Here is an 18,596-nt window from a genome sequence, read left to right on the forward strand (position 1 = left end):
ACAGTATTTTCAACATTATTTTTGATTTATTTATATGCGTGCGTCCCTTCAGTATCAAACAAAACAATTACTTTCATATTTTGTCGTAACAATGCCAGCGTTAAATAACCTTTCATGCCCTCCAAAATTATTGGAAGCCTTTAGTAAAAAATAGCAAAACAGGCTGTAAAAAAATGTCTTTTATCCTCATGCTCTTTCCCACAAAATATTTACAAAAATCTAGCGTTTTCATTCAAGTGAAATTTTTGAAGAAAAATAAGGACATTTAAAATATCTTTCCTGGAAACACGTGTGCCACAATTATCGGCACCCCTGGAAAATCTCATGATTAAAATGGGCCGTGGTTGAACCTTCCAGCAGAATAATGATCCGAAGAACACCTCAAAATCGACACAAAAATGGTTGACGGACCACAGAATAAAGCTTTTCACATGGCCATCACAGTCCCCCCCCCAACCGAAACCCCAAAGATAATCTGTGGGATGAGCTGAAGAGGAAAGTCCACAGGCAGCGACCTCGGAATCTGAAGGATAGGCAGAGATGCTGCACGGAGGAATGGTCCCAGAACCGGTGCCATGTGTTCACCAACCACATCCCGCATCGTAAGAGGAGACTCACGGCGGATATCTTGGCAAAGGGAGGCTGCACAAAATGTTAACTCAAGGGGTGCCAATAATTGTGGCACATTTATCTTTGAGAAAAATAGTTAGGTATGGGGTTAACGGTTCGATTTCTTGAGGATAAAAAAATGAATGATTTTTTTTCTTGTCTTGCTCATTTTTACTAAAGGGGCCAATAGTTCTGGAAGGCACTGTAGACTCAGTTTAGTTAAGGGGCTACAAACGATGTCATCAATGTCCTGGAGAGCCTCCTGGTCCCTCACACGCCGTGTTTCGCACCAACAACCGCAGGACCATCAACGTCTTCATCGGGGACACATTCAAACACACACTACAACATATGCAAGTGTCAAAGATAAAATCATCCTGCTGGTAAACTGAGGAAACCGCCAGCGACGGCTCTCCGGTTGGTTCCTCAATGCATCGTAAATAACACTTGTGTGGTCTTTAAAAAGACTGTTTGTGTTGGCAAAGGACACATTTTGCTGATAAATTCTATTGAGAAAAAAAATCAAACGGCTTCTAAAGTTATAACGAAACAAATCTATTTCCCTGATTTGACAAAACGCACACGACGGAACCAAAGCTGGAACCAAAGCTGTGGTTCATGTGAGCGAAGCCTTTAGCCTTTAAAGCCCTTAAATCCTCGTCTGACGCGCAGCAGTTCCCACAGACGGGGCCGACACGCTGCCATGGAAATGATGCTGTTCACCAAACCAACGTTGGGGACTTCAAAAGGATGCTTTCTGGAACGCTTCATTTCAACATCTGTTTAAAATGAGCAACACACTCTAGTGAACTTGTTTCCTCCCATTGACCACAAGGTGGCAGCAGCACGCAGCAAACGGCTGCTGTGTAACAAATCCTCACTCATGTTGACCTGGTTTTTAAGCCTCATCTTTAGTCAAATGATTGCATGGACCACAATGCATTTGGATAATTTGGATACATTTTATAAATTGTGTAAAAAGATAGTGACAGTGAAGAAGAAAACATGTTAGAAAAGTTAACATTTATTTGCAAATGTTTAAAAAACGCTGAGGACAAAACACCAATATACAGTATTTACTACCTGAAAAGGTAACCTGGCCAAGAACAAATATTGTGATTTAAACTACTAATTAACTGGAAAACATACCTCCAGAAGACAAAATTCAATAATGAAACCAAAGCTAATATTTCGGAGCATTCAGGGCTTTGCGACAGACCTCAGGAGGCTGTTCTTTAGGTACGTGCACAGTTGGTTCATCAGGTCTTTACTCTGACCTTCAACCCAGTGCATCTCAACCACCACGTCGCTCTCCTCGGGCACCACGTTCAGCTGACACTTGAACAGGAAGCGCTCCACCGCCGGGCTCACGGGTCGCTTGCAGGGCGGCTCGCCCGCCGCGTCCGCCGTTTCCCGTGACGCCGTTTCCCGCACCGCGTCCGCGCAGGCAGGAGACGCCGCGCCCACATCTCCAGCTGGCACGTTTTCCACGGCCTCTTTCCGTTCGGCCGCTTGGTCCCGCGTCTCATTTGAAGACGAAGGGCCGGCGTTTTCAACCCGCTCATCGGGCCTCGGCCGACCGGTCGGCTCTCGTGCGGACGTAGTTTTGTCCGGGGCGTCCTCGCCCTGGCTCTGGGGGGCCGCGGTCGAGGCGGCTTGAGAGATCGCCGCGGCGCCCTGCGGCGCCCTGGGAACTTCCCGCAAGTGACGCGACCCGTCGCGCCGCTTCTGACGTCCGTGGATCCAGGTGTTCTCCACAGCAGTTAGGACGAGGCTCTGCTCCTGCTTCGTGCACGGCACGCGCTTGTGTAGCACCTGCGGAGAGCGAGACAATCGTCACAAACCAACGCCTCGGACTCTGCAGAGTCAGAGATTGAGGAGAATGGTGGCAGCAGCTTACCCGCAGGTCGCAGAGCGTCTTCTCCAGCAGGGCGGCGACGGCGTCCACCGGGCCGCGGGCTTTGCCGCCTAAAGCCGAGGCCTTGACCTGCAGCTCCTTCAGTCCTGCCTCTGGGAGCGTGAACGACAGCGGCTTCTTCACCTTCTCCAGCTTGCGCTTCTTACTGGGAGGAGACTGAGACACCAGAGAGAGAGAGAGAGACGGAGGAAATAAGTAAGCTAGTCTTTAGCAGCGTGTTCGGGATTTTGACGCACAAAACACAACACGGTAGAAACATCCGCAGTCTGTATTTCTAAAGATGAAATGTTTCTTTGAGGCCGTGTTTTTTTGTTATGAAACAGTGTCAGTTGAATACTGAGTCGATCTGACCAGAGTGAAGATATTTCATTATTTCTATGTATTTCTATTTGCATCGCTGTCCGATTCCACGTCAAAATCTGGTGGTGTCACGCAGGGCCGCCAGACTTCTCAAAACTGTCCTTCCACCTTCAACCAGAAGCTCCGGCGGGGGGGAGGAAGGGGACGAGGGTCTGACGCCGAGGCGTGAAGCTGCGCCCCCTGCAGGGGAGCAAAGGCCACGGCGGACTGTCGGACCCCCGCTGCTGTGGGACGAGAGTTTCTCTGCAAGCTGCTCAGAACCACCACTGCTTCCCGCCACAGAGACGGCCAGACAGGCTCCAAAGGAAAACTTCTAGCTTCAACCACGTCCAGAACCAGGCGGCCCTTCAAAGTTAAAGCTGCAGCTTCACGGCAGAGAGACAAAAGGAAAATCGTACATGCCAGATATCTGAGAGCAAGCAGAACCACAGGTAAGCGCCTCAGTGGGGAAGCCATGTTTAGTTGTGATTTCAGCCCCAGAAGACCACAGGAACAATACATGAAAAAGGGTTGTGTGTACAAATGAGACCACATCCATTATTCCTCCATTGTTTCTCTGCTCACTGGTAAAGGCTAAGAAATATACCCAACCACAAACTAGTATTTATATATATATCAGCGGCGGCTGGAGAGGACTGAAGGAAAACCAACCCATGACGAATTGGCTACTTATCTCACTAACGTTTGTCTCTTTTCCAACAAAAGCAGCCAGACTGTGAATCCAGTGTCTCTATTAAATATTTAAGCATTTTTCCCATAATAATGTTTAGTCTTTCAGGGCCTGATCTGACAAATTTGCACATGCCTCTTTCCCGAATGTCACAAATTCTATTTCACGAGTGGACGTTCGAGACGAGGCATCCAGGACAACGTGTCATTTACAAAACGCATCAGTGACGACCCGTGACATCAGCAGCAGACTCGTCGCGTGAGCTCCTACGTTTAGCTGTGATGAGCATCGAAGGTCAAACGGAAGGTGGAGGGTCCTCACGCACCACAAGAGGGCGCTCAAACCACACGGCACCCCCACCAGTGAGTAGAACCCCGGTGCTTCTTTCTGCCCCACCCCTCCCCCCCCCTCTCCCCCACCTCTCACCCCACGCTGGGATGGCGGTGGAGGTCATTACCCAACCGAGTCAGAATTAAACGCTCCGCCGACATCGTACCCTTCAAGTCCACTGCAGCAAATAAGTCAGAGCTGCACTGGCATGTGACTGCAGGCCGACTGAAAGTGGGGAGACGGCCAGAGGCAGGGAGAGGGGGGGAAGGGGCACTCTACTGTGACAGAGCAGACAGAATGGCCGACTGACCTACAAACAGCTGAGGGAAGGAGCAGACTGTGACCTTCACACTGATGCGCTGCTCCGTGTGCACTTCTGATCACTTTTAAACGCAGCACATGGAGTCATGCGTGTTGTCTTTCTGCAGACGCTCTTTAGTATAACAGGAATCAGTATAAAGTCTGACAAACAAATTCACAGCCGTGCATGTGCTGGATTGGACAAAAGGGAACGTCTTCACTCCCAATAAATCAATCTGGATTATGCGTTGATGTGTTGTTGAAATAATGGTGCATGTAGGAGGGGCGAGTGGGTTTCTTTCTTATTGTTTCCCCCGTTTCTCCTCCACCCTCCGTGAGCCCTGCAGCTCATTGTTGGAGGAAAGGAAATCAATAAAAATCCATCAAGCCGAACCGGCCTGTTTGTACGCGGCATCCTTGACACAGATTCTTGCGCAAACACATTAGTGAATGAACTCGCACTCTCACACACACACACACACACACACACACGCAGCCAAAATGCACGGACACAGAGAGCGCCTCGGACAAAGAGCACACGGGAGCCACGTGTGTGCGATATCACACACACAATCACTTCCACTCCAGACTCTTTCACTCTATTATTTATCCTACTTACGCGCTCTCACCTCACTGCATGGTCTCCCGCCCGCTCGCACACACACAGACACACACACACATAAGGTGTGTAAATTACAGCCCCTCCCTAATAAAAGCCCAGCCTAATTTTAAAAGCCCGGCAACAAGGACGTGTCTTTCAATCATCCATCGTGATGGTGAGTGGGCTCACATACAAAAACAAAACGTAGCGTATTAAAGCTTCAGGCAGAAATTGTAAATCATACACTCACCCCCCCACATGGACTCCTGCCCCCTCATGAACCCTCTCCCGCCAGAGGCCTGTATGAGTAACAACACGCCTCAAGGCGCAGATAAAGCCTTGTTTCCTCCGTCTGTTCTGACTCCACCTGCTCCAATCTCCCCGTCCACAGTCTCTTCCCCTTTGTCTGTTTCTGATGGATTTATTTATCTGCAAATTGTTTCGCTTCAGTCCAAATTTCTTCGTTGCTAATGGGAATATCTTATATGATAAAAATTAGACAAATGCCCGTGCGACAACATGGGCCGGACACCAGAATAAAAGCAATACGACAGAATAAAAGATTTTAAAGAACTTGAAGAGCTTCTGTGACTCTAGAACAACCGACTCACAATGGAATTCAAATAATTTCAACCAACCAACGAGATATCGTCCTCTTTGTTCAATAAATTACCCACAATGCCACTTAACCGCGGACAGTTTGGGTATCTAATGCTAGCAGTGGCTGATAAAGTCTTGTAGGAGGTTATAGTCCCCACACATCTCCATATTCACATATGCAGTCGTACTACCAAAGACCTGCAAACACACTGAATGGTTATGAACTCCGGTCCATTTCTACCCAGTTGTGTTCGGAGGACGTCTGGGGTGCGAGATGAAGCGATTGATTCAGATCCTTGTTTTTCTTTTTTGTGCCGTTGTCGAATGTGGTCGAATGAAGTCACAACAGAGCAGTAGCGCTTTGCAAGGTGACGTGTTCTAAGAGGCTGAAGTAGGTCGCTGTAGCATCCGTGTCACATATGTATGGAACATTAATGAGCACCCCATGCATACATACATTCCAGACGGCCATAGGTGCACACGTGCAGGCAGGATTGGGCAGCCAAGCATAGACGGAATAACACAAGCAGAAACTACTGTCATGCGCACACACGCACACACGCACACACACACGCACTTGAGGGGTCTGTGAGAGTTGCATGAGAAAAAGTAGGCCAATCATTCTGCACAACTGCTTTTATGCTGAAAAAGCCAAAAAGAGAGAGAGAGAGAGTCCATCTGAACACAAACTGCTGTCATCACACAGCCTCTTTTGACGGCCTCCACCTTCCCCCATTTTTAATCCGCCGGCACTCCAACATTTCTAGTGTCCTTTAACGGTTGGGGCTACTTCGCGGTCCGGGCAGGACAACGGTGAGGTGTGCATGCACACAGTCCTGCCCTGGCAACTGTTGCCTGGATACAGTATGGAAAAAAACCCACATAAACAATTCCCCAGAGAAGCGTAAGTGCTGCTAATGCGACGGAGTTGGAGGGGGAGAGGATCAGTGTGGAGAGGGGCGAGAGGATGGAGGTAGTACATAATTGAGGAGGCGGCTTTGGGGTTTTGGAAATATCCACTTTAAGCACCGAAATGGCCGAGATTGTTGAGATTACCGTCAAGTATTGAAAGCTGGAACCAAAACAAGTCCATTTTTTGGTGTAATCAATGCACATTGGTACTGAATTTCACCATCCAGCTATTTGTTGAGTGTAAAGTGTGCAAATAAAATCAGCTCAGACTTACGGGAGCAATCACATCGTCATAGAAACTCCAAGCCAGCGCCCACCGCATGGTGCGTCCCTGGCAGAACTCTGTGTGCGTTACTTTCGGTACCTGAGAGACAAAAGAAAATAAGTTTAGACGTGATCAGCATGTTGTTTGCTGCGTACAGCAGATGAATCAGTTTACTTGCAAAGTGATGAGCGGTGAAACAGATCACAATTGGTCAAGCATCTAATCCACCTCTACTAGTAGCTTCTGGATTAAATGATATGATGGTTTTATTTCATACGATGTTGTGAACGTGTTCAAGGAGGTTTGAAAAAGTCAAAAAGGAGGGAACTCCTTTTCTCTGTGAGTAGCATTTATCCTACGGGAGGAAACGCGCTGGAAACAACAATGTTATTATAGCCTTTTTCTTAGATGCACCGGTCGTATGTTCTTTCCCGCTTTGACTTTTGGCTTCTGTGAGATCCACATCTCTGGTAAAGAAAATAAAGACCCGTGACGTGGTGTGAAAACCTTCCCTTGCGCTAACACAGAACTTTAGGCGTCCCTTGGGACTGCCTCTGTAAATATGAGGTGGAGGAGTGTCACTAAGATGAAGGCCAGAATGCTCTTTATTTGAGACACACGCATTTGCTAAATTAAAAAAAAAAAACACACACGCAAGGAGAGTCGGAGACACTGGAGAGAAGATGGAGTAATGGGTGATTAAAGCATTAGCATATTAACTAGCCCAGGGTTTCTGTTTACACACACTTTCAAAAAGAGGCATCAGTCTCCTCTCTGGATGTGAGCCAAAGCTGCACTCACTCTGATGAGCAGCGGCAGCCCCCCCCCCCCAAAAAAAACCTGTGGAGGAGCCTCCGGGGATGGCAGGTGGAGTAGGTCCTATGAGCATGTGAGGGGACACACACACACACACACACGACCAGAGGCCTGCAGCAGCCAGGAGTCATGTGCTATTAGTGAAGCCTAATGACGGTGACGCACGTTACCTGCATCTATGTGACGAGCTATGCGTCGCTAACGTGGGCAAATTAGGAAGAGCTGATGAGCTGTATTTCGTAGGCAAAGATTGTTTTAACAAGCCGTTATCGAGGCCCGCCGCAGAAGGGGGCACCTTCCCGCATGAGCGGGCCGAGAGATGAAAAGCTGCGGGGTGCTTTTGTAACTCGGCGACTGCAGAGGATGCAGATGCGCCGTGCGCGTTTGCCTCGGCTTGTACTCACCCCTTGCTTCCTCAGCTCCTCTTTCAAAGGTGCCAAGCTACATTTCTTCCCCAACATGCAGCTGTACCACCTGCAGAGAGAAGAATCCGTATCAGCCGCCTCAGCGAGCGCGAACTACCGAGCAGAGATCAAACGAGCCCAGGCGGACTTTGGAGAGAGACTCAAACACGAAAAGAAAAAGAAAAACATGAGAAAGGAAAAGCAGGCGTGAGTGTATGTGTGCAGTGAAGAGAGGAGGAAAAGCTGTTTTGAAGATGTCCCTTGGTGAAGGCCTGATCAATAGTCTCTGCTGTGCAATAAAGACGCAAAGTGTGTCTTGATCAATAAGCAGCAGAGTCCAGACGGGCAGCACGGACACACCAGTCAGACTGGTCAATCTTCACAAACAAGTCACGGTTCGCTGAGTTTTCCCTGAACACTGATGACTAATCGGAGTGGCTTTTCAAAGGGGAATTAAATATATTTATTTGAAAAAATTGTGACTTTTTGTCCGTTTGTGTCCGTTTTCTGGACAGCACAATTAATCATCAGAGATAAAGCCGCGTGTTCCCTCTGGATAAGATACCAAGATTGTGTTTTTGGGGCTTGGAAGGTCTCTACCTTGTGAAAAAACCTAGGCTCATGTAAATAACCATGTTCATGAATAAAAAAAAAGGTTTATGGTCACACTCAACAACTGCAGATGAAATGACATCTTAAAATGGGTTTCTACTTGTGAACTGCAAAGGGAGGAGTGGGACTTGTAATCAGGTTAGGGAGGTTTGAAGATCCCAGAGGGGGGAGATGGGAAGAAAAAAGCAACATGTCAGCCCCGGTTGACAAAATGAAATATTGAACAGCTCTAATATTCACAGATGTTTCCCACTTTGACACAGTAGGGGGGGGGAAACACCCGGCGCAGCTCCCGGCAGCCTTTCAAACATCCTGGAGTGTGCAGCTGCACCGGCTTCCACATTTGCTGAAGCATGCGTGATTACAATCATATTAGCAGAGATGGCAATTTTCATATCAATAGCATGATAAATACAGAGTATCACCCCATTTCTAACCGGGCTTTTGATGCGTGTTGCACCGGGAGGTAAAGTGCCGTGCACCGATCTGACACTAATTACACTTTAGTGGGGGAAAAAAAGAGGGAAGGAGGAGCGGGGGGCGGGAGCGCTGGGGACGTCTCAAAGGGCCAAACGCCGAAGCTGACAGGGTTTCCATGGACACCCGGCGTCTCAGTGGCCCCAGCGTGCATTTGGAGAGTGACAACTCGGCTCCGGTTGGTTCGGGCCTGAGCATCGGACCCGTTTGAAAACAGCGGCTGCGGGACGGCAGCGCGGGAGCCGGCAGGTGTCGAGACGCCCACAAACACACGTGTGACACGTCTAATCAGCTTAAACAAGCTCCACCTCTCCGCGACTCGCCCCGCTGCCCCAGCGACAACCGTGGTGACGGGGGGGGGGTAGAGTGACGGCCCACACGCAGCTGTTCCCAGTGGTCCCCCGGATACGGTGCAGGGCGGTGAGCAATGAGCCCGTGCCAGAATCATTAAGGGTGTGGGGGGGCAGGTGCACATTTCCCCTCCCTGCTGCTCTCAGCAGCCAGGCCTCTCCGAAGGGAACCAATGTGTGCTGCTCTCGTTCAACCAGATACGTAGCGGTAGCCCCCCCACCCCTGTCCCCCCCGAATGGGCCACTGAGTTGCAAACAGAAGAAAAGAACATGTTCTAGTCGGGGTTTGATTCTGCAGGTCTTCATCTCACCGCAAGCGCTTCTTGAGCTGCAGGCTGTCGTGGATGATCCTCTTTACAAACTCCAGCTCCCCCCCCTCCGCCATGATCTCCGTCACTCCGCCCGTGTTTACGGAGCTCGGAGGAGGTCGGCGTGAGTTCCTGGAGTTCACCCCCTGGAGGGAGCAGCAAAGACAGACATTACTGAGGCAGATTAGGATCAAATCCTATTAGAAGCCTGGTACTATTGTGCAAACAAACACAGCGAACCAGTGCAGCGTTGACTCACGTCCAACAAGGTCTGTTTTGAATCTCAAAGTGCAGGACAAGAAACGCTTAAGGAACACTAACCTTTGCTTCAAGCTGATTGGCGAAAAACGGCGGGTTGCACATGCAGAAGTCGTACACCATTTGCGTCTCTTCCTTCAAGGCGTCCATCAGCAGGGTCTTCTGAGGGACTTTGACCACTAGGAAAGCGGAGGCACGCAGAGAGTTAGTTAAGTTCAACGTCTCTCGGGAAAAAGACCAAAGGCCTTCGACAGCCTTTGGAAAGATTGTTCACATTATGAGCAGTAGATGGTGTTGATGGCTAATCAGCAGCAAGCCTTTGACTCATGTTTTCTTTATGATGTCCCTCTACATTTTGGCATCTACCATCGTCATAGACGACAGCTCAGTTAGTTCAGAGAACAGTTTAAAAACGAGTGGAACGCGTTCACCTTTGATGAGGTCGGCCATGTTGTTCTGCTCAACGTTTTTCGTAGCGTAGTCAAAACAGATGTCGTCCACCTCTGTGGCCAGAAAGTACCAGCCGTTCATCGTGGCTCCCAGTAAAGGGTAGATGCAAGACGCACCAGTGCCTGAGAAAACACACACACACACACAGTGTGGCAGCTTGAGGATGTGTGTTTGTTATGAAGATGAATGGCTATGCGTTTCATTGGCCAATATGGTAAATATGTTGTTTAAGTACACAGTAAAGAGATTATAATAAACAATAAATGTCACTTCCAGCAGCTGTTATTAAATCCTCCACATATGGCTCATTGACCACCGGTTAGTGAAGGAAACACCCAGTGGTGATCCATCAGGGAGCAGACGGCTTCAATCTGCTTACAGAAAGATTCAGGGTCATCAATCAGTGACCTGAGGTCCTAAAGAGGAGCCCCCCTCTTGCCCTTACCCCACACACACACACACACACACACACACACACACACACACACACACACACACACACACACACACACACACACACACACACACACACACACAACAGCCTTTTCTCTGACAGCGCGTCAAACACGCAGGGACACTGAGCTGCTGGAAGCCACACGCTGAATAAACAAGAGCCGGGGTCTCAAATGTAAACTTACTGGGGGACAATCGGTTGAACAAAACGGGGTCATTCGTGTTTCTCTTCCCTCAAGTTACATGAAAGGTTAGCTTGATGTATTTGCAGGACCTTCACCGGGGCGATGACCAAAGTCAAGCAATCGCGCACACAGTGAAAGGTGGAGGCGGTGGTTACCGATGTCGATGCCCCTGCGTGGCTGCTTCTGGCCGTCGATGAGGTCCTCCACCCAGTGGATGTAGTTGAGGCGGAGGGGGACGGTGGGGATGAGGCGCTCCAGAGGGATCTCGATGGTCAGGCCGAAGTCCTCCTTCAGCAGGGTGCAGGTCAGCGCTCGCACCGCCTCCGGCTCTTTGAAATTCACACTAGAGGAGCAAGAAGCAACCTGGAGTGACTTTGTGTTCAGGTCCATTAAAACCTGGTGCTAATTCTGCTATTTGGGGCTTTTATTCCAACTGTTATCTATGATTGAATAGGAATGCATTTTGAGTATAAACCTTTTATTTACAACTTTTCGTCGTCTCTTGAACAAGAGCAATTCACTTTTCAAGATTTTTGTATTTGGTAAAAATGTGTGTTAAAACAATTGCTTTATGTACATTTTTTTAATTAAACGTGAGGTGGCGTTATCTAAAAGAAGGGTTAAAACATTTCCAGCCCTTGGGATTGAAGTTTAGAATAATTTGCCTTTGTTTTCTCTTCCAAATAAAATATAATAAAATTACCCTGATAGAAACAGTGATCAAAGACTCAAACCAAATGTTACTTAAAAGCACAATTTTCTCTTTGAGGACGGTTTCAATTTAGTGGCATCCTCTTGTTTCATCAATGAGGCGACCTGCCAGTAATTTGCCAATCTGCTCTTAATGTTGCACTTCATTAACCCTCCGCTCCTCCAGCCTGCTGCTCTCTGCACTGAACCTCTTTACCACGCACACGCACACACACACACGCACACGCACACGCACACACCCATCAATTCAACCATCCCTTTCTAATGACAATGACATTTTCCACATGGCAAAGACCTCCCACTATTTTTACTCCCCGTCCTCGGTCCCACTCGTCGTTGGGAGGATTTCAGCTGTCACACAGGCGGGGCACGAGTGCGGCAGACAGGACGAGTGGGCGAGATGGGTGTAATTAAAGCTTTAGCTGAGCGCTTTCGCACCCCGGCAGATGTAATTAGACACGTCGCGGTGATGGCAGCGTCTGGCGGCTCACCGGTGCGGCGTGAGCACCAAAATGAATAAAATTTACTGCTGGAGTTAAATCTGTGAGACGCAAAGCAGCCGACATCTGATTTGGTTTGAATTTTCTCCCGTAAATCAATTACACGCAAATAGCTGAAATGTTTTCCTCTCCGTATTCAGCTCCTCTTTGATGATATTTCATAACACGCAAAATTGAATTTAAATTGATGATTGCTCCTGTTTTCTATTTTCTATCTACACAATTGGCTTCTTGTTTTTAATTAACTGATGACCGTAAATTGAGATTGTGTGGACCGAAGTGGCAGAGGAGAGAAGGCAATTTTATTCCTTAAACCAACTGAACTGAACCACAGAGGAGAGGCTATCATACAAACACAGACAGAGGGCCACAAGGTTTCTGGCTGTGGATTTGATCCACCTCTTTCTCCCCTAGGGCTGTCAAAATTGCTCAAAAAGGACGTTTGAATATTCGCTTTAAAAAAAACACAGATTCAAATATTCAAATATATTTGAATATCTGGTTGTGCATTAGACACGTCAATAACAGGACAAATTAATACAACGAGACAAAACTACTTGTACAGGTAATTTATTTAAGTTAAAAATATTTAACAAAATATTACCTGCACAAAAATAAGTAACGGCCAAGACCGCAGACGTCTCGCTCACACACACGCACTCTCTTTCGCTCGCTCTCGCTGTTCAAATGCCGTTTAAATGAACAACAACAATAAACAAATGCTGATGAAGAGTTTTCTGCAAGCAATTTAAGGTCGCTATTCTTGTCCCACATATGTCAGGCTTCAGTGATTGAAACTGAAGGTTTTACAGTACCGACATTGAACGCTCCGAGTGAGCTGTGCTGGTAAACACGGAACTTTTCCTTGGCATGAAATGGCAAATAAGCAAAGCAGTGCACGAAGCTGTTGTAGCCGATCTAGTCTATTTTATTCATGCAATATACAGTCAGTAGTCAGGCGCGCTAAGCAGACAGTCGGGCCTCTGCCGCTGTTGTGTTTTTTGTTGTTTTTTACATTCGAAAATATTAATTTTCACATTTGACTCTGAACGCGTCTTCAATCGGGAGTGATGCAGACGCTCCGCGTGTGAGAGGGATCCAAAACGAGCAGCGGTTCACCTGTAGAGACCGACATCAATCTCCCCCTGTGTCTCCTCACCTAATGAACGTATTAGCCTAATGGTCCAGTTTAATCAGCGGCCAAACAAGTTGTGACCTCCGGGAGGAGAACGGACAACCTGCTCTGTCCTTTCAAAGTGTGCGACCATTTTCAAAAGACCAACCGGTGGAGAAATTTGCACATTCCAAAATGGCCTGAGCTAAAGGGAGGATTCAGGCTAACGAGGGAGAAGTGATGCATCAGCATTACGCTCGCCCAAATTGAAAAGCTCGCCTCGCTCAAATATTCTGCCCTCTTTCATTTCTCCTCTGAGGCATCATTAGATAAGGATCAATATTCAGAGAGAGAAGCTGCTCACGCCTGCTCTCTATTTTTAGTCCCTCATACGTGTGTGTGTGTGTGTGCGTGCGTGTGGTCGTGCATGTGGTCGTGCGTTTGTGTGCAACGCCGACCGATCCCTCTCATCGGCAGCACGGCGAATGGAACGTCGCCATGGCAACCCCACCTACTGAACAGATGAGGAGAGCACGCAAATCCGGCCACGCTGGAGCAATGGCTGACGCCAGACCGAGCGTGAGAGTGCCCGCTACGTGTACGTCGGCACCGTGCAGCCCTGCGCAATGACATCATCCACGCGGCCGACGGGACACAGTGAGGGACAAATGAAAAGTTGTGATGAGAATACACTGTGCTGGGGTCTGGGGAGGCAGAGTGGGGGGGGGGGAGGGGGGTTAAGCTCAAACAGTCGGACCGGGGTGTGAAGAAGAGGAGGCAAGAGGGAAGAAGAGGAGATGAAAAGCCGTTGGTTCGGATGGAAGTAGAGAAAGACATGAGGGAGGGCGGTGGGGAGTTACTGCTGACAAACAGCTTGCTCTCACCTCCACGCTACATGATCAGCATGAAAACACACACACACACAGTGAGACGACCTTCAAGCTACATCTACTTCATCCTCAGTGAGCTGGGAAAACATTTTGTGCTGATTAGCAGGACTTCTTCTCTTGTGTCAGGACTTTTTCCCTCCAAATGCATCACATATCAAGCTAAACCTTGGATTTCTATGAGCTCATTTTGTGTTATTATTGCAATTCTGGAGATATGCAGATGAAAAAAAAAAAAAAAAGGTGGTTAGGAGGGGGTCGTTGATTTAAGGTAAAGGGGCTGAGGTGCATTTGCCCCAGAAAACGAAGCAAAAAGAAATAAAATATAGAAAATGGTGTTTAACAGTCTCCATTTATACTTTTTCCTTTGAGCTTTTCAACAGAAACCCCATTGGAAATCCTTCCACAGATGAACGTCTCTTATCGGATAAAAAATATGACTTTCAGAATTAAATGTCAGTCAGGCTGCTTTTTAATACCCATTCATACCTCCACGTCCCACCCCTCTAACTGGCTGATCTTAGCCCCCACCCCTCGAAAACTGAAACAAACCAAAATTCAGACTATTTATTTTATCTGCTCCTCACTTAAATCCAACCCCCCCCCCCATATTTCTCCTCCCTGCTGCCTGTGCAGAGCGGAGCTCCAGCCGGCTATCAGTCCTCCACACTGACGGACGCTGAATGAAGGGAGACGTTTCTCCCCCGAGGTGTCGCCCCGAGATTACGCTCATCCCTAACTCGCCGATTAAATACTGAATGAATTCATTGGGAAATACAAAATCACACTAATCCCTCAACTGATGAAACGGCAGACTGACGGGGGGAGAGCCACATTTCTTTAGACAGCTAACGAGAGCTGGCAGCCTGAAGGGAGACCCAAAACCCTCTGTTCATTCCTCTCACTCACTTTAATGTACAACTGAACCTGCTTCTCTAAAAGGAAGCGTCAGCAGAGTTCTTTACCAGAAATGGAAATCGACAATGTTTTGTGGTGTAAAAAATGTGTTTGCAACACTTCTTGGGTTACCATGGTAACCATTATTCCTGCTTAACATCAGTTCGAGGATGTTAGCATGCAGACTTAAGTGTGAAAACTCAAACCATGGCGGTGCACATGTACGGCGGCCTTGCAGAGATGCTAGCGCGGCTCGGAATGGTTCACCTTGTTCTTTCATAAATGACTTAAATGATAATTGTTAATAATAAAACGAGAAGAACGTGTCATCTGTAGTATTTAAGTAATTAATACGCTTTGGATACAGAAGAAGCCTTTAGCAAGTGGTTATTTCACACAGGCCGTTAATTCATGGAAACGAACATGTTGCATGTGATGTTTTTAAGAATAACAGGGGGGGCCGGACCTCCAGCTCGCTTTACTGTGATCCACCAATGCTCAGGTACTTTGTCATTTCACATTTGTAAAAACAGGCATACATCTTCTGTCTAATTGTCTACTTCCCCGTTAGTCTAAATTGGTTGTCCAGCTCTTACACGACCAGCACATTGTTTGTCATCCGTCTGTCTGTCTGTCTGTCCACCGACAGATTGCAACGTGATAATTACCACCTGTCCCAGACAAACATCCAGGAGAGCTTTTACAGCGTTGCCCACACATGCACACAAGATGATTGACTGGCCACCTCGCCCACACCAATATGTTCACGTTCACGCACAGATGTTCACACTTGCTGCAGTGACACCATGTCAGCATTCATCTGCATAACACAGACAATAACAAGCGATTACCTCACCGAGCGGGCGAGGTACCCGTTTCACAAAACCCAAACGAAGAGGGAGGAGAGCCGCTCCGTCCTGACGGAGGAACCGCGCACCTCCAAAAACTAGTCTTACAATAACTGTCAGCTCTTACAATCAGAGGGATTTGGCTGTTTTGACAGACATTTGTATTTTGTATTTAATGACAAGCTGACACGTCCCGCTTGAAAGACTTGACCGATTTAACCAAGATAAATTGTTGCGTTTTGGGTGTTTTTTTAATTACATTGAATAAAACACAGTAGTAGTACCAGTGGCATTACGGCATCGGAGTCTGAATGGTGATACCTAAAACCCATTTATAACACTAATAATCAGCCCGAGAACAGAATTATCTATATGAGTAAACATCTCATCTAAAAGAAGAACTGGACCAACCTTTGATTCCAGCTTTCTGTGGTTTGAAGTTTAAATTAGGAATACAAGCAGCAGAGAATCCCTTTAAAATAAAAGGACGTCTCAGCGGACTGGATTTAAAAGAGACGCGGATCACACAGAGGAACATAAGGTGACGACAACTTTAATTACCAAGGTGCATGAAGGAGGGAACTTACCCACGTGGAGGGGATTAAACCAGTGTAGGTAATGTTAGAAACCCCCCCACCGACATCATTGGACTAATTCTAAATATTTCTTCAGGAGTTGGTTTGGTAGTTAACCTATTGACACAAAATGACCCACGACATGTGCAGCAGCAAACCCACAATTGAGAAATTTCTGTCGCTGAAAGTAAGAACAACAACTGAAGCAAAGTAGGTTAACAAACATGATTTCAGGCAAACAATAAAGGGGGTTCTTCCCTTTCATTTAATACAGAGACACAAAATCTCGGATGAGGACTTCAAGTCAACGGTAGTTTGGAGTGTTTTGCAGATCATCACCGTGTCGGTGGTTTGGGATGAGAGATGAGGGAGGAACGAGAGGACACACTCATGTCTGGTGTACTCACACGGGTCGTCCGGCGAGGCTGGTGTGCACGTAGTGCTGGAAGTCCGGATATTTGGAGGCCAGGTAGCCGAAGTCCGGAGGTTTGTCCTTGTAGCGGTTCCGGGGATGCATGGACTTATTCAGAGACATGATCACAGCACTGAGCGAAACGGAGAGAAAAAAGGGTCAACTTAAGAGCAAACAACAGGCGCAACAGACAGGAGAAGCATCCCGATGGTAGGGGCACTGATCGGCTCACGTCGATTCTTGGCTGGCATTAAAAGATAACAGCTAATTTACCATCAACACCGATATAATAACGTTAACTCTTTTAGATAGTTAAGTCTGATACTCAACGCGGGCAACTAGTCTGACATTCCCTGCAGCTGGGTCTTCTCTTGATGGGTGGAATAATATTATATTGTCTGTAATGATGGGACTTTGTTAGCCTTTAAATCGGGTAACAACTCTCTTGTAACTGGAGCGTAGGGCTAGTTTGCAGCACTTAGCTAACATTTAAGCTAACTATGTAGCTGCCATTTTTGCCTGCCTACCTTTGTAGTATTGTCCGTGTTGCGGGGAAACGTGTTATTATTTTCCCACTGGTGGTAACTTTGTTGGACTAAACGACTGAGTTGAAAAATCTTTCACAACTCACGTTGACTAAACGTTGTGCACTTCTCTCTTCCTGGTTGTTTGCGACGTCACCGCTTTACGCCAGTGCGTGCTGACGTCATTAAAAACGAGGTTCAGATCATTCTGGCATTACTTTATATTATTTCATTCTATCTTCATTTACTGTGCAACTTTCTTTTACTTTACTATTTTCATTTTATTTTTCGTTTTATTTGTTTTATTTTTATTTTTATTCTGAATATCTATTTCTATTTTTATATATATATATTTCTATTTTTTTCTATATATATATATATGGAAATATAAATATTTGTTTATTCCGTTATCTCTTTTACAAAGTAATTTTACTGTTTTTCCACATCATAAACACTATTGCAAGCTGTCTGTTTATCTGTGATTAATTTACTTTTTTCTTAATAATCTTCACTGTTATTGTTTTATTGCAAGTTGTTGTAAATCCCTCCCTCACTGAGAGCAAAACACTCGACTAGGTCTCGACTCTTCGCTGTCCTTGCGCCGAAATGGTGGAACGCGCTCTCTGAAGACATCAGGACCGCAGAGAGCCTTCACATCTTCCGCCGCAAACTAAAGACACACCTCTTCAGACTCTACCTCGACTAAAGACTAACAAATTGCAGCACTTAAATTGTACTTGTCACGTCACTCATCTATAGCAAATTGTAAATTCGCTTATTTGAGGAAATTGCACTTTCTTGTTTCTTGTTCTCCTGAGTTTGTACCCTATGGTTGAATGCACTTATTGTACGTCGCTTTGGATAAAAGCGTCAGCTAAATGACATGTAATGTAATGTAATGTAATGTAATGTAAATCAGCTTATTTAAAGGAATTGCACTTTGTGTCTTGTTCCTTTGAGTTTGTATCCTTATGATTGAAATGCACTTATTTTTTGGGACAAAAGCGTCAGCCAAATGACATGTAATGTAACATTTTTGCTTTGTTTTATTGACACATATACGCTTTAATGGACCTTCCTTTTGTCGTGACATTTTTATGGTAAATGCAGAACGTATAAATATCTTGATCCATCCTATCCCCAATATGATAAACTTCCCCTTCGGTATAATAACAAACAATACCAATGCAGATGTTTTATTTTATTGTATTGCAAACAATGATGACATCCAAGGATATTGTTAACAGTTT

The 18,596-nt window shown here is 46.6% G+C and overlaps 1 protein-coding gene across 2 annotated transcripts; it reads right to left on the reverse strand.

The window, feature by feature from the left end:
* Positions 1-1,613: 1,613 nt before the first annotated feature.
* mettl16 (methyltransferase 16, N6-methyladenosine) lies at positions 1,614-17,602 on the reverse strand. Of its 2 annotated transcripts, none has more exons than XM_040189188.2 (10): positions 17,350-17,602; positions 16,818-16,955; positions 11,034-11,221; positions 10,222-10,362; positions 9,854-9,969; positions 9,536-9,678; positions 7,786-7,855; positions 6,575-6,664; positions 2,510-2,683; positions 1,614-2,424 (listed from the first exon to the last, which is right to left on the reverse strand). In XM_040189188.2, the coding sequence occupies exons 2-10, from the start codon at positions 16,943-16,945 to the stop codon at positions 1,810-1,812; spliced, it is 1,665 nt and encodes a 554-aa protein (XP_040045122.2). In that variant the 5' UTR covers positions 16,946-16,955; positions 17,350-17,602; the 3' UTR covers positions 1,614-1,809. The 2 variants fall into 2 exon arrangements, with proteins under 2 accessions (XP_040045122.2, XP_040045132.2); XM_040189198.2 differs by having other exon boundaries at positions 17,454-17,522.
* Positions 17,603-18,596: the final 994 nt, after the last annotated feature.

Source organism: Gasterosteus aculeatus, chromosome 1, assembly GCF_964276395.1.
Source record: "Gasterosteus aculeatus chromosome 1, fGasAcu3.hap1.1, whole genome shotgun sequence".
NCBI classification, from domain to species: domain Eukaryota; kingdom Metazoa; phylum Chordata; class Actinopteri; order Perciformes; family Gasterosteidae; genus Gasterosteus; species Gasterosteus aculeatus.